This window comes from Caretta caretta, chromosome 13 (assembly GCF_965140235.1).
Source record: "Caretta caretta isolate rCarCar2 chromosome 13, rCarCar1.hap1, whole genome shotgun sequence".
NCBI classification, from domain to species: Eukaryota; Metazoa; Chordata; order Testudines; family Cheloniidae; genus Caretta; species Caretta caretta.
The window spans coordinates 15,643,927-15,659,086 of record NC_134218.1 but is presented as its reverse complement, the minus strand read 5'-3'; the positions used below and the strand labels follow the sequence as shown (position 1 = coordinate 15,659,086).

Sequence of the window (15,160 nt, the reverse complement as noted above, 5' to 3'; positions counted from 1 at the left end):
GGTTTGAACAGAGACTGGGAGTGGCTGGGTCATTACACATATTGAATCTATTTCCCTAAGTTAAGTATCCTCACACCTCTTGTCAACTGTCTAAATGGGCCATCTTGATTATCACTACAAAAGTTTTTTTTCTCCTGCTGATAATAGCTCATCTTAACTAATTAGCCTCTCACAGTTTGTATGGCAACTTCCACCTTTGCTGCATGTATATATATATGCAAAAAGAAAAGGAGTACTTGTGGCACCTTAGAGACTAACCAATTTATTTGAGCATGAGCTTTCGTGAGCTACAGCTCACTTCATCGGATGCATACTGTGGAAACTGCAGAAGACATTATATACACAGAGACCATGAAACAATACCTCCTCCCACCCCACTCTCCTGCTGGTAATAGCAGAGTGGGGTGGGAGGAGGTATTGTTTCATGGTCTCTGTGTATATACAATGTCTTCTGCAGTTTCCACAGTATGCATCCGATGAAGTGAGCTGTAGCTCACGAAAGCTCATGCTCAAATAAATTGGTTAGTCTCTAAGGTGCCACAAGTACTCCTTTTCTTTTTGCGAATACAGACTAACACGGCTGTTACTCTGAAACCTATATATATATATCTTCTTACTATATATTCCATTCTTTGCATCCGGTGAAGTGGGCTGTAGCCCACGAAAGCTTATGCTCAAATAAATTTGTTAGTCTCTAAGGTGCCACAAGTTCTCCTGTTCTTTTTGTGAAATAATAAATTTTCACTTACTTAACAGTTGTGTAAACTGTGTTTTTTTTTTTGTTTTGTTTATATAAAAAGTGATGTATAATATACATGAAAACAAGGATAATAATGCACAAAAAACATCAATAAAATGCTAACATTTCTTACCAGATACTGCATTTCCCGGTTATTAAAGTACAGGAGAATCTAATATTATAAAATTACGGTAAGAGAAAATATGTTCAGTGCTGGCAATGGATCTTAACCAACGATTACCTCATTGAGATAAACTTCAGCAAAGACTCCTCTGATCAGGCAACCCATAGAATTTAATGTCCTCTATATTTTCGCAGTAGATTGGTGGTTACTAGAGGATAATGTGTTAAATCACACAGGGTCCAAATCTGTGGGATGCTGAGTAGCTTCAGTTCCCACTGGAATCACATCAGTGAGACTTGAGAGCATTCGATACCACAAAGGATTGAATCCATAATTTCCAAATACATCGCCGCATACTGAGACACCAGTCCTACAGCATGATCTGAGGCAAAGGAACCTCACACAAGGACCAACACTGGTGAATCATACTGCAGGACTGGGGGCCTTATCCTGTAAACGTCTTGGGAGGGAAACCGTATTCGTCTTTGAAGCGTGCCAGTGGTGCTGAATAAATTACATACAGTGCCTCCACTGGTAAAGTCGATCTGTTTATATGACTCTTTACAGTAATGCAGCATAGCTGTGAAGAATTTGATGAAAGTCAAGGAATAAACCTAGCAAGTGAAAAATACAAAAATGTGAAAAGTTCAACATACCTGCAGATGGGTATTGCAGGCACCAGCTGCTTTGGCCAAGATGGAGGTACTAACAAAATGGATTCAGGTGCTGAGTTTCTCCTGTCTTCCTGATCACAAGGCCCAAGGTAATCAACGGTCTGAAAGACGTGACATGGAATGCTGTTTTTGTGTGAAGGCACTGATGGGGGATCAGGGCTGGTTTTCCAAATTTTCATGGGAACACCACAGGGAGGATCCGTGCTAAGGTTGTTCATAGCATCCATGAGACTAGAAGAGCTGGGCAACTGGGTGTAAGTGAGCAAAGTGCTGTCTTCTCTCAAAGGGATGTGAGGAGAGGCTTGTGGAGAAGGGGTTCTTGACTGTCGTGGAGAAGTGGAAGGCGGCTGAGAGTTGCAGAGCTCAGTGCAAGAGTACCTCCGTTTTGCACCTGGCGATGAAGACCTTGAGTTGGGACGGGGTGATGGTGAATGTGGTCCCAAGCAGGTATCCTCCGTGATGCTTGTTCGTGGTGACATTATTGGCGAGGTTCTAGGGGAATAATGAGTATGGATGTTTTGAAACTGTGGACAAAGGTCATCACTAGGACCATTATTTGGTGAAACACATGGTGATGTGTAAGGAGAGAAATTTGTCTCTGAAATGAAACTTGCAGATGAGCCGCTGCTAGCTGGGCTCAAACACAGCGGTTCTCTGTAGCCCTCAAAGCCAGGGACAGGCAGTGTAAACCTTGGGCTAGCGGTGGCTGAGTTGGACTGATGTTCTACCAAAAGATCTGTGTCTCTGCTGCGGAAGGGAACCCCTGAATGAATCAGTTCATGGGATGGAGTGATCTCAATCCTAGGGCTCAAAGCAGAGGCCCCAGACTTTACAGGGTCCAAGTTGCATTTTGACCCTATGCTATCTGGCTGTCCATATCTGCCCATGTGATCTGCAGAAAGACTAGGAAAAGCCAGGGGGCTGTATGGCTTGAGGCCATAGTCCAAGACATCATCATGAGGGTATGTAACTCCAGTGGGTGGGCTGTTGGTTTTATGTGAAGGAGTCGATTCTTCTGGAAAAAGAAGGGTCTCTTTAAGACTATAGATATTACTACAGAAGCTGAGCAATCATGGATTAAAAAATGCATATTGATAAAATGGATGTGATCTGGTATTAGGTGAATAGTAGGTTGTTGGTTTTTTGCTAAGCTCGGGAAGCTTAAATCCGCAGAACAGGCACAGGATGGACAGTGACACTGCAAACTTCTCCACACTGTCCTGCCAATCTACTGCTACCTGAACCCTGACATGGGGTCACCTGTGGGGGTGAGACGGTAGGTCAGTTTCCATGCCTCTTTAATCTTTGGCCTCTCTGCTGACACTGCCAACAGGGTACAAATTACTGCCAATTGTGGTGATGTGATTTTTGTATATTTTTATCTGCCAGGAGCAGGACTGAGACCTAACATGTCACAAAACCAGATCCCAAAGGGGCTGAATAAAACTAAAAGACAAAAAAGTGTTTTTCCATTTTCTAATATGGCAAAGTCTAGGTCAAATATGCTTCATGAAAACAAAGTTCAATATAAATATATAAATTACCAATTAATTCTGTGTTTGCAATGTGGTTGTAGCCTTGTTGGTCCCAGGACATGAGAGAGATAAGGTGGGTGAGCTAATATCTTATTTATGGAAGAGACAAGTTTTTGAGCTTCACAGAGCTCTTCTTCAGGCCTGGAAAATGTAACCAGAGTGTCACAGTGTCAACACTTGTACCTTTGAGAACAAGGACTGATCTATCAATCCACATCTAACCTGACACTAAAAATCATGGTCTCAGCAGAGACACTGGCTTTATGGCTCATTACAACAATTTGTAACCTACTAAGCCTCTTTTGTCCTTGACTGCAGAAGTATTAATTGCCCACTTCATTTTCAGTGGTTTATTGCAACCATATGCTTAACAATCTGGCCCACCTTGTTTTTATCTCTGGTTACCTTTTCCAGGCCAAAAGAACTCTGTGGAGCTCAAAAGCTTGTCCCTTCTACCAGCAGAAGGTCCAATAAAAGATATTGTCTCACATAGCTTGTGTCGCCCAATAATTCTGTGTGACAGCTTATTTGGCTTCATATTTCCTCAACAAAGCATGCAATAAGTCCCAAACAAGTGAGCACGAGTAATCAGAAAACTTACTGTACAGGTAGTATTTACAAATTAAATATGTACAAGGAAGCCAACCTATTTCTTATTCAGGCAAATTATTTCTTGATTTCAAGTCAAAGAGCATTTTGTCTGAATAAGGAGTACATGGTTCGGCAGAAGACGTCAAGGCTCAATCCTAGAATCTCTGCTTATGCAAGTAGGGTTGCAGGCCAAAGCCTATAATTATCTAAAAATCTAGATTTTTTTCAAATAGAGTGGGATGCCCAGGGGCTGCAACTGCAAGCACAGTCCCCGCTCAACTGCCTTGGAAGTCAATAGAAAAACTCCCACTGATGTCAATGGGCCTGATTCTGATTTTACACAGGGGTTCACCAGTCCACTGCTATCAGCTTCAGTGGAATTACTCCTGAATAGCATCTGTCAGTGAGAGCAGAATCATGCCCAGTGAGAGCAGCACTCGACCCCCAGACTTAATGAACACACATATGTTAGCTGCACTGCTGATACAGTTTCACCAAAATGACACCTGACAGATATTTTTTACTGAACAAAATTATAGACAATATAATAATGAATTCACCCTGGGGCCAGCTGTACCTATTGCAGACGAACAGCCCATCATTAAAATATCTAAATAACTGTTCCACCTTATTCGCCTAGTCATTCCCAAACAGCACTCCATGCAAGAGACCAGTATTACATGTGTAACGCGGGAGGTGCCAATTGTGCACTGTATGTTTTTCCATGAAATGTTTGCTCACGCTCTCACATACACAATTACATTTTATTTCAGGGGACTTTTCACATCCTTTAGTATTTCTTTTTTCCTGATACAATGGCAGTTTTGCATTGAAAGCATGCAGGAATTCAAAAGTTGGCTTCCCTGTTTCAAATCCATCTTTATTTATAAACGTAAACTCATTATTCCCCCACTTTCCCAGATCACTTTCCAAGTGAAAAAAAAATTATAATATGCTCTGAGTTCCTGGTAAAATGACTCTTTCTAATTTGCTACAAAACATGACCCCCACTCACAAAAAACCCAAAATACCAAAACCCACTAATGTTGACTAGTTCTGTTTTTTTGTTCTGCACATTTTGCACAGCCTCTGGGATGCTGCATTTAAACAGAAATTCTGTGTGGTTTTTTTCCCCCTTATTTTTTATGCCTCAAAAATGCCTCCCAAATGTTTATTTGACAGAGCCACAGAAGGCTCTCAGAGTCCCACTTGCAGATTTCTTCAGGCTCCTGTTAGCAGTTGCCTTATTTCATCACAGTAAAAGACTGCTTATAGGGATAACAAATTAGAAGTAACTAAATCTTGAGCCAGATACATTTTGGCATTGTTGATCTCAATTATCAAATCTTGGTATCCATGGAAACTGACTGTCATCCAGATCACCCAAGTTCTGTGGCACCTAACCCCAGAGGCTGATCCTACACATCATTTCATACAAGAGGAACTCATCCCACACCACTACTGTACAAGGCAACATGCCCCTTCTCATTCATGCAAACTGTCCCTTCCTTTGATTTCAGTGGAATTGCTCCTGATTTACATTGGTGTAAGTGAGAGCAAAATCAGCCCCCCAACTAGAGCAGGACTGATCTCAACACTATAGGAACTTAAACTTCTACATTGTCTCAGTAATCATGGGACGGTTCTCTAGGCTGATCGATTTCACACCAAGGAACAGTAAAATGATTGCATGTTTCAGTTCCCAGATCAACTATGGTCCCTACCATACATAGCAATGTGATATGGGCACATAGACAGACAGATGATGAGATAGCACAATGTGGAAGCATTACAATTCCTGGCTCCAGATCCTTAGCTACATTTGTTAAGTGGTGCAGTTTTTCAGGAGTGTGTGTGTGTGTGTGTGTGCATGGAGGGCAAGAGGAAAGAAAAGAAATTGTCCTATATATGGAATTTTCAAAGATGCTGCTGCTAACAGACCTCACTCCTTCACATGTTTTTAAAATGAGCTGCAGAGATCTAATAAAGACAAATTTTAATTCACACAAGAATAAATGTTGAAGAACTATTAATACAATAAAATTATTGTGATGAGCATCATTCTAAGATCACTTTGCTTATTATTAACATAACAAAATACTTCAACAGTCACTTTCACTCCAGGGTCAAGCAGGGGAATTCACATTCCTGCTATGATTCACAGCAACAAGCAACAACATGAACCTAGATTCATATAGCACTTTTCATCCTCAGACATTCCAAAGACCTTTACAGACTATATCATCCGAGATCGCTCACCCACCATGATAACATGCCAGCAACACTACACACAGTGAAAATTAAAACCATCTGCATAAGTTATCAATAGAGCAGGCAGCATCACTGGAATCTGATCAAGGCACTAAGCAGAACATCTCTGAACATCGCCTTGAAAAAAACATGCCTGAGGATCTTCACTGACCAAAAAAAATGGCCAAGGCCTCAGTATTACTTCTCATGCAAAAGAGAGCACCTCCAGCAACCAGTGAATTCCCTAGAACCACTCTGGTATATTGGCTCAGGTCTGCTTCAGAGGGAAGGCTGCCACACACTGAATCAACATAACTTCCTGCAGTACCTAGGTTTTTCTTGGAGTTCTCCCATCCAAATCCCAACTCTGCTGAGCTTAGGAGATGCAATGAAATCACTGTCTGAAGTGGTATGGCTATAACCCATGTGTTTGTGACATCACAGTCTGTCGCCATAGAAATGATTGTGATGTTACAAATAGAGCATTGTGACTTTGCTGCAGGAAGAAAGAAGAGAAGGTTGGTGCGAAGCAGCAATTCCACTCTTTCATTTAGGGCCCAATTTGGTTCCCATTGAAATCGGGGAGTTTTGCCTTTTAACTTCAGTGGAAGCAGGATAGGGCTAATAGTAAAAGACTGCTTATAGGGATAACAAATTAGAAGTAACTAAATCTTGAGCCAGATACATTTTGGCATTGTTGCCAAAAACCACACAGAATTTCTGTTTAATTACCTTAATTAGCAGACACATAGTTCTCAATAGTCCCTGTCTGGCTAGCGCAGTTGCTGGGTTTTGGACTCTGTTCCAGGAAGGAATAAGCTCAGCCAACATCCCAGCTCCCCTGCTTGAGCACCGCAGGAGTTTGTTTTTGTAAACAATGCCAGTCTCCTGCCTTTGAGAGGGGAAGTAAGCCAATGCGGGGCAAGCCAATTGAGGGCTCTGCCTGGCTGCTTTCCGTCTGCATTCACAGGCACCAGCAAAAGTGCAGAGCAGCCCAAACACTGGGAGTGCCTGGGGGAGGATTCAGCCAGATGGCCCCAGAGAGTGGCTGCACTACCCTGGCCCCCTCCCTTCCAGGTGATGATAGAACCATAGCAAATGCATAGCTTGGCCAGCAAGTCTAGGGGGCGGAGGGCAGAAATTCTCCCTGGGGCTGACCATCCACTTTTTTACAGCTTCACTGTAGGGGCTTGTGCAGTGGAGCCAGGGGGGTAATTAGTTGTGCGGTGGGGACAAAGATGCATCAGTGGTGTTGGGTGAACACGAAAAATAAACTGAAATGGAGCAGGGGGGACAAATGGCAGGACCTCAGGTCGGAGAGAAACAGGAGCACCTTGGGGTGAGAGAAAGAGGCAGGGAGAAGCCGCATACTACTGCTCCCCCATGGAAGATGTTAGGGGGAATGGCCCTAGTGCTCTTCCCCTGAAAGCAGCAAAGGGGGTCAGAGTCTCCTTCCTTGCAAGCAGATAATGACAGGTACAATGAGCCTGTTGGGAAAGGTTTGGGGGAATTTTTTGGGCGGTGGGTTTTGGGTCTTCTTGTGAGGCCCTCCCTAGGTTCAGACAGGCATCCACACTTCCGTCTGTCTAACCAAACCCCACAGCTTTAAGGCTATGTCTGTTTCACCCATCTATGGCATCCTAAAACCTCGACTGCAAGCTCTCTGTTGTAAGGGCTGTCTTCTCTGGTGCTTGGCTCTACAGTGCCTGTCACAATTGGGGTTCCTAGGTGCTACCATAATATAAATAATAAGATATAGATATATTAAACTTATGTCCAAATGCATCAGAAAGCTCATACAACCACCTGGTGATTGGAGACTCCTCGCCCCCTACACACACACACCCTAGCTTACATGAAGAAGAATTGTCACTCGAATTTATTTTTAAGAACACATAAAATTAAGCCACACAGAAGAAAAATAAGTGGGTTTAAGGGTCAAAAACTCTGTATTCCAAAACTCTCCTGACGTTGATGGGCAGTTAAAGTGCATAAGGAAGGAAAGCTGCCTCAGGCTCCTGTATATTCAAGATTTCCACAGCATGAAAGTTTCTCATATTTTGTATTACTTGCAACTTCAAAGCTGCTTAGGCTGCCAAATGTGATCTGGCCAATTAGCATGAATTTAGAGACAGAGCACAACCATGATGGATTTGTGAAAGATCATCTCAGAAAAGCTAAAGATAGCACCATCCAGGATGCAGGAATCAAGAGAATTCAAAGTAATGGGCTGATTTGGATCTCATACCAGTTTTGCAACAGTGCAACTCCCTTGATTTTAATGGAGTTATTTCTTATTTGCACCAGGGTGAAAGGAGAATCCAGCCCATAGAATGTTAAATTACATAAACTACGTAATTGAAATGACACAGTAAAGATATTTTTCATATATTTGAAAAAGCCCTTTCTTCTGTTATTTATACTAACTACTTGGAAGTGTAGAGTGTTTCATAAGTAAGAGTAATTCTCTCTAATGTGCATGTTGGATTCTTTATTGCAGGGCTGCTGATGAACTCTGGGCTGTGCATATTGGTTTGTTTATTGTACAGCTATTTACCAGGACTGGAATGCTGATATTTTTTCTTTTAATAAAAGCAGTAAAAAAGACTTTATTTTGTGGCAGGGGAAGGCCGGGGGGAGGGAGGAGGGAATGAGGATATTACATTGAGATTGAAAACAAAAGAAGCCAGGTCCCAAATTTGACTTATCAACTTTGGCAGTGTCCCTTTAAATCTGTGTAAAAGATTATAACTACATTGGGTTGAAGATGTTAGCAAAAGGTTGTGCGCAGAGACAACTGCTGCCTTCAAGATATGCACACCAACTTTCATTGTTGTTAGTGGCACTTGCTTGTATCTTAGGGCAAAATTTGTCCTCAATCATTTCACAGAGACATTTTTATGGGTCTCAAATGACTCTACAAAAAATGGTGTCCCATTCTGAATCCTCAGTATTAATGGAACATAACTAGTCACCAACAGATTGTCTGATAGCAATCAGAGAACACATCTCATTCCAGAACATAGGAATTGCCTTCCTGGATCAGATCAGTGGATCAGATCTATCTAGTCCAGCATTTTATATCCCACGGTAGCCAGTACTCTGAAACATCTATTAAGATGTACAAAACCGTACAGAATGGTTGGTGTAACCTGCTCATACACAAAGTTCCTTTCTGACTTCCAGCCATCAGAGGCTTATGAGAATTTGTAGCCTCTCAGCCAAAAATGGAGAATGGTGATCTTCGACTGGAAGAAATTCAGCAGATGGGTTTTCAAGAAGACATTGTCTCTGAGCAACAGAAAAAGATGTGTCTCAAGGTCAGGTTTTAAAATTAAATAAAATCAAGAAAGCAGCACTAAGAAGTCCTCAAAGCACTGGTCAGGTGCATCTTCAAGGGAATAAAAAAATATTACACACACCTTCGGTTACCATGGGAAAACGTACCACTCATCCCTACAGTACAACACACCCTCTTTTCAGAATTCCAGAAGTCTGTTTATCTAAACAAACCTCTCAGTTCAGCCTGTTACTAGTTGGCATTTCTAGTTTTACTACCATCAGAAGAAGATAGCTAATGAAAACCTTAAGATCAAAGTTAAAAAAGAAAGGCAAAGTGGAAAGTGGCACCTTTTTGCTACACTCCTGCCTATGTAAATGCTTGGCTTAGAGATGAAAATCCAATATTAATAATATTGACGGTTGGATTTTTATTTACACTTTTTTTTCTCTCTGTTGTTTTTATAGCAGCCCATGTTCCTGTTGTCTCAGGCACATATAAGCACTGGAGACGGCCAACTGCTTTCAGTAAGGATATTGCTGTCTTTTCCATGGCAACAGATTGTAGTATAGATACTAGTTTTAAGACACAAGCTTAAAAGGACACTGTCAAGTTACAGTATTTTTTTTTCATTTGTCTAAAACAAATTTCCCCCAGGCTCCAATCCTGAAGCCTGAAATTGACATTTGTTTCCTTGCCAAAAAAATGGATCCTCTTTGCCATGTTTACAGTGACTTGCTATTATAGGGTTGGCCAGGAGAGGTGGGCTGAGCATCCTAGTCCATAAGGCAAAACCAGAGTCTCAATGTCTCTGAATGTATGAACTGGATTCAAAACCTAGGATCCAAAGACACTCCTATGGCTTTGGCTGTGTTTTGAATCTAAAACTGAAAAGGACCTGTTTACCTTGTTCCTGCTGAGATGTGGCCAAAATCTCTCAAAACCAATCACCTTCAACTACAACTAGCTTGACATGGATTAAAACTTTTTCTTTACATTTTAAATTTTCTGTTCCATTGTAAACATTAGTACAATGAAGGTTACTGATGTCCACGAATTGCTTACAGATTCTGAATGGTGTCTTTTCAAAGACAGGGAATGTTGTCCAGATTACAATGCTAGTATTTTGTTGTGCTATTTCTTATGCTAATTATTTCCATCTTGGGAACAAACAAAATTAATAGTAATTATGGTTTCTAGCCATTCAAATACACGGAAAGCAGGCTCTAGAAGGAAGTTACATCTCTCTACAAATGTACACTGCTCACCATTAGTGCGGTTGAAAAGCTGAAGCTTTCTGCACCCTCCTACGTACTACGATATCCTGTGGAGTTTCCCACTAAAGACTACTCAGCACTAGCCTCTACACTTAAGAGATGAATGAAAAAAGAATCTGAAGACTTCACAGAAATATGTTTTTCATTAAAATAATTGCCATTAACAGTCACTGGTTTACTTTAGCAACTTTGAAATTGTATTAAACCTAACAGATAATGTGGATTTACGATAAACTTTAGATTATATTAACCATCCTGCTTCTATTACATTGCTTGTGCCTAGGAATGCAGCAATAAAAAGAATCTATGTGCTAATCGTGCCATAATTTATCTCCTTCTGCCACACAGCCCCCTATGCACTAAACACTCTTCCATTTCCAATGTGGCAAGCCATTACATTCCCTTCATTCAAATCCTTCCTAGAAAATTAACTTCTTTTGCAGTGCCCACAAAAAATGATTCTGTCTCAAAAACTAAATCCTAGTTATTCCCTTCTCTGTGTCCTGTCAACTGTTGCTATATAGTTTAGACTGGAAATTTTAGGGGACAGGAACGCTGTGTATTTTAGGTTTCAGAGTAACAGCCGTGTTAGTCTGTATTCGCAAAAAGAAAAGGAGTACTTGTGGCACCTTAGAGACTAACCAATTTATTTGAGCATAAGCTTTCGTGAGCTACAGCTCACTTAGCTAACAAATAGTAAGAAATCAAGCATGCTTAGTTTCATTAGGCCTGGAAAGCTCAACACAGTGGCTCTCAACCTTTCCAAACTACTGTACCCCTTTCAGGAGTCTGATTTGTCCTGCGCACCTCCAAGTTTCACCTCACTTAAAAACTACTTGCTTACAAAATCAGACATAAAAATACAAAAGTGTCACAGCACACTATTACTGAAAATTTGCTTACTTTCTCATTGCTACCATATCATTATAAAATAAATCAATGGGAATATAAATATTATAGTATACGCTGAAATGTAAATACATAGAGCAGTATAAACAAGTCATTGTCTGTATGAAATTTTAGTTTACACAGACTTTGCTAGTGCTTTTTATGTAGCCTGTTGTAAGAGTGTGTCGCTTTTTATGTAGCCTGTTGTAAAACTAGGCAGATATCTAGATGAATTGATGAAACTCCCTGGAAGACCTCTGCGTACCCCCAGGGGTATGTGTACCCCTGGTTGAGAACCAGCGGCTTAACATGTAACTTTGGGGGTGGGGAGTGGGAAGGCATATATTCACATATCAACCTTCACAGTAACTCAGGTTTATGTGGGCTTAGCAGGATAAAAAATGCCCACCCACCCCCTTTTTTTCTGGATGGACTCAAATTGTAGTTTGGAACTAGAAAATTCCTCAAAATTCAGGAATGGTTTTGGGTTTTGGTTCAGGCCCATCCAGTTTTTTTCTCCTCAAAATTTTAAATCCATCTAGTCCTTTAACCCAGTCATTTATGATGTCAGGTAGCACACAGGACTCCGGTTTTAAATTCAACTTTCAAGATACCCTCTTCAAGATGATGCTAGTCATAGGGAGTATAGTACGGCATCCTCAACTATAGTCAATTCCATTGCATAAATGTGCATGATTGACACTGATGTGCAAAGTATTTTAGAAAGGGCAGGAGAGTGCCTCCAGTCATTCAAGTCACTAGATGTAGCCAATCTACCTTGCCTTAGCGATTGGTTGCTATCGTCTTATAAAGGATCTGAACACTAGAATAATTTTAAAGCAACCACACATTTCACCTAAAACTAACTTGTAAAATAATCATTTCCCTCACTATTAGTCACTCCAGTAAAGTATAATTTAGGCCTCACTCCTGCAAAAATTTATGCACATGTAACGTTACAATGGTGAACAACTCATACAAGTAAAATTCAGCAGGTGGGTAAGTCTTTGCAGGATGGGAGCCACAGTAAGGAAGTGTTTAAAAACAACAAATTGAAATGATCTGACACAGTTTAAATCACGGTTCGCTCTCTTCTGCATTACCCAATTTTTTAAAAACACAAGGCAGTATATATTACATGGGTTCACTGGCTGTGTTTTGCCATTGTGATTAAATTCATCTGCCAGCTCTCTAGTCATTCATCCCATTACAACCAAAGCAAATAGTCTAACGGATACACTGTTGCTACTGCACGATGAGTAGCATGTGAAGTTTTCTTTATCTTCCTTTCCTTTTGCTAATGCAAAGAAGCTCAAAGAACGGTCCACAACGGATATTGTAACCTCACCAGAGACTGTATTATTTCCCTACCGCCCCCTTAGGGTTAACTGGAGAAAACAACTTGATCTCTCCCGAGAGCGCAATCAAGCCCTCCCCTGAAATACAGTTACTTCTGCCCAAGTTCTAGAAGGACCAGGCTCATCCCGGACACAAAGCCCTACATAGTACATACACTCTCCGTACTTTGAAGCCATTATTTCACATATCCAGGGGCACGGGGTTTTAAGCTGTTTTTTTTTTTTAATGCGTAGTCGCCACAAACCTTCTATACACTTCAAGTAATCATAATCGAATAATATCGAGAAGTCGAATTCCTCTTGAGGGCTGACATTTTGATTTGGGTCATGGTCCCCGTGCTGTGAGTCAAACTCCGGATCCTTATGGGTGGAACTCATCTGTGTCGCCTGGCCAAGTCCTGCTTTATTAACAGAGAGAGGAGATGGGGGCAAAAAAGTTCACCTCCCTGGCTGAAAAGCTGTAAATTTCACGCCCACCAAAACCCAAGATCCTTCCAAGTATGAGGGGAAACGGGAGTTGAAAAAGAAAAAAAAAATCTCCCGAGCTCCTGTTATCACCTCTCAGCTCAGTCAGCGGCACTTTTCAAGCAAGGTCCACTCTGGTCTGTCTAAATAATCCGGAATGGGACGGTGAGGTGAGGAGTCCCCGGCTGTCTGTGTGATGGGTGAGTGATCCCCCGCTCCTACCCCCTGTCACACAGCAGCTCAGTGACAAGAGTGTGAAATTAACTAGATGAACAATGTCAACTTCCTGTTCTCAGCAGCCACCTGCTGCTTGGAGGCGGGTCCTGCCTGAGGGAGGAGGAGCGCCCTCCTGCAACCAGCAAAAGGATGGGTGGGTGTGGGACGGGGGGGACACTGCCCTGTAATTGGCAGCACTGTCAACCCGGGGAACGCGGGGAGTTTGCAGCAGGGAAGGGCTCCTGTAATGCAAGCAGGATGAGGGGGGTCAGAGAGGGAGCTCGGTCAGGAGCAAGAGATGAGAGAACCCTGGGCACTGGGGAGCTGGAGAGAGGGGAGGCCGCATCTGAAAAGCGGGGTGGGGGCTACATATTTTGGGGAGTGCAGAGAGGAGCCTATGCCTATGTGCATGCAAGGGGGGGTGCATGTGTTGTGGGGAGAGCCTTTAGCTGCGTTGGTGGGTTTTTAGTTCAGGATGGGAGCCTTTGATAAGGAATTCTGCATGTGCCTGGGTGGGGAGCGTGTAGGAGGGAGAGATGATTTGGGGCGGGGAGGGGGGTGAAGCAAGTGGGCGTGTGCAGGGGCAAAAGTGGTTTGGGGAAGGGCAGTAGGAGAGTATGTGAGAGAGGCTGGAAGGGGATGAATCCATTCAGAGAGCCTGGGGAGGGGGAATCCACAGAGCGAAGAAAGGAGGAACAGAGGAGGGGAAGGGAGAAGGCCGGGGGGGACACACCGGAAAAGAAGAGAAGGAAGGAAAGGGACCGAGTATTTTCACAATACAGCAAACTAGACTTTACAAATCTGGTGGAAGAGATAAGGAGAGATGTAGTAGAAGGGGGAAAATAGAGAGGAGGAAATGAAAAGTGAAAGTGAAAAGAACAAACACATGGGATACAAAAGGGCCTTAATTTAATAGAGAGCTTAAATGGCAAACAGGAGGCTGTTGTTTTTAAAGGGGTGGATAGTATGGACCATAGAGGTATGGCCAGAAATTTGCTGAAAGCAGCAAACTGCCTAGGGCAGCCTTGTTCAGCCAGCTTCCTTCCCCAGGCTATCATTTTTTTCTATGCTGAATAAAATTCTTCCTCCTGGATCCTCCCTCCCCACTCCTGGGATTGTTCAGGTCGTTGCACTTGTTTTATGTGCTCTGGAGGGTCTGTTGCATCCCAGCCAGCCCCTGCTCTGCCCCCAGCCACTGCTTCATACGGTTCTCACTCCTTCAATTTCAATCATCTGTGGATTTTCACTAAGTCCGGTGTAGGACAGTAGGCAGGTTTTGGATTGGACCTATCCAGCAAACAAGGACTGGCCTCTCTGGACTAGGGTACCTTTAGGAAAGAGAAATTTTGTGTCCATCTTCAGAGGCCTCTATTCTGCTCAATCTTGCTCATGGGGAAAAATAATCTTACAAAGCCATCCATCCAAGTCCCTTTATGCACTTCCCACTGACCACACTACCAATGCAACCAGCCTCCAGACCCCCTTAATCAGCTTCTCCACCAACCAGCTCCAGATTTGCCTCAATTCACAGGACATCCTTCCTGAGCTAGTCCACAAAGCTACTACCCCCTCCTGCCTCAAATCTCTCCTAGAAACTCACCTCTGCTGTGAGGCCTGGGACATGGCTGCCATGTGGGGTTCAGTATACTGGTACTATATGTTTTATTTCTTAAGCATGTGTTGTATTATCTAGGTATCTACAGGACTCTCATTACTATAGCATTTGAGGAGCTCTCAGTCCTTTAATTTGTCCAGTGAGGTAG

The 15,160-nt window shown here is 42.4% G+C and overlaps 1 protein-coding gene across 6 annotated transcripts in view; it reads right to left on the bottom strand.

The window, feature by feature from the left end:
• NFATC2 (nuclear factor of activated T cells 2) overlaps positions 1 to 15,160 on the bottom strand; it is a 135,585-nt gene that overhangs the window by 105,217 nt on the left and 15,208 nt on the right. For 3 of the 6 annotated variants that reach the window (XM_048820352.2, XM_048820351.2, XM_048820354.2), the window contains exons 1-2: positions 12,962 to 13,472; positions 1,520 to 2,552 (exon numbers count right to left, since the gene is read on the bottom strand). In XM_048820352.2, the coding sequence (XP_048676309.1) occupies positions 1,520 to 2,552; positions 12,962 to 13,094 (1,166 nt within the window). In that variant the 5' untranslated portion in view covers positions 13,095 to 13,472. Of the gene's footprint in view, positions 1 to 1,519; positions 2,553 to 12,961; positions 13,473 to 15,160 lie in introns of those variants that run through there. The other 3 variants (XM_075118766.1, XM_075118767.1, XM_048820353.2) reach the window with 2 other exon arrangements.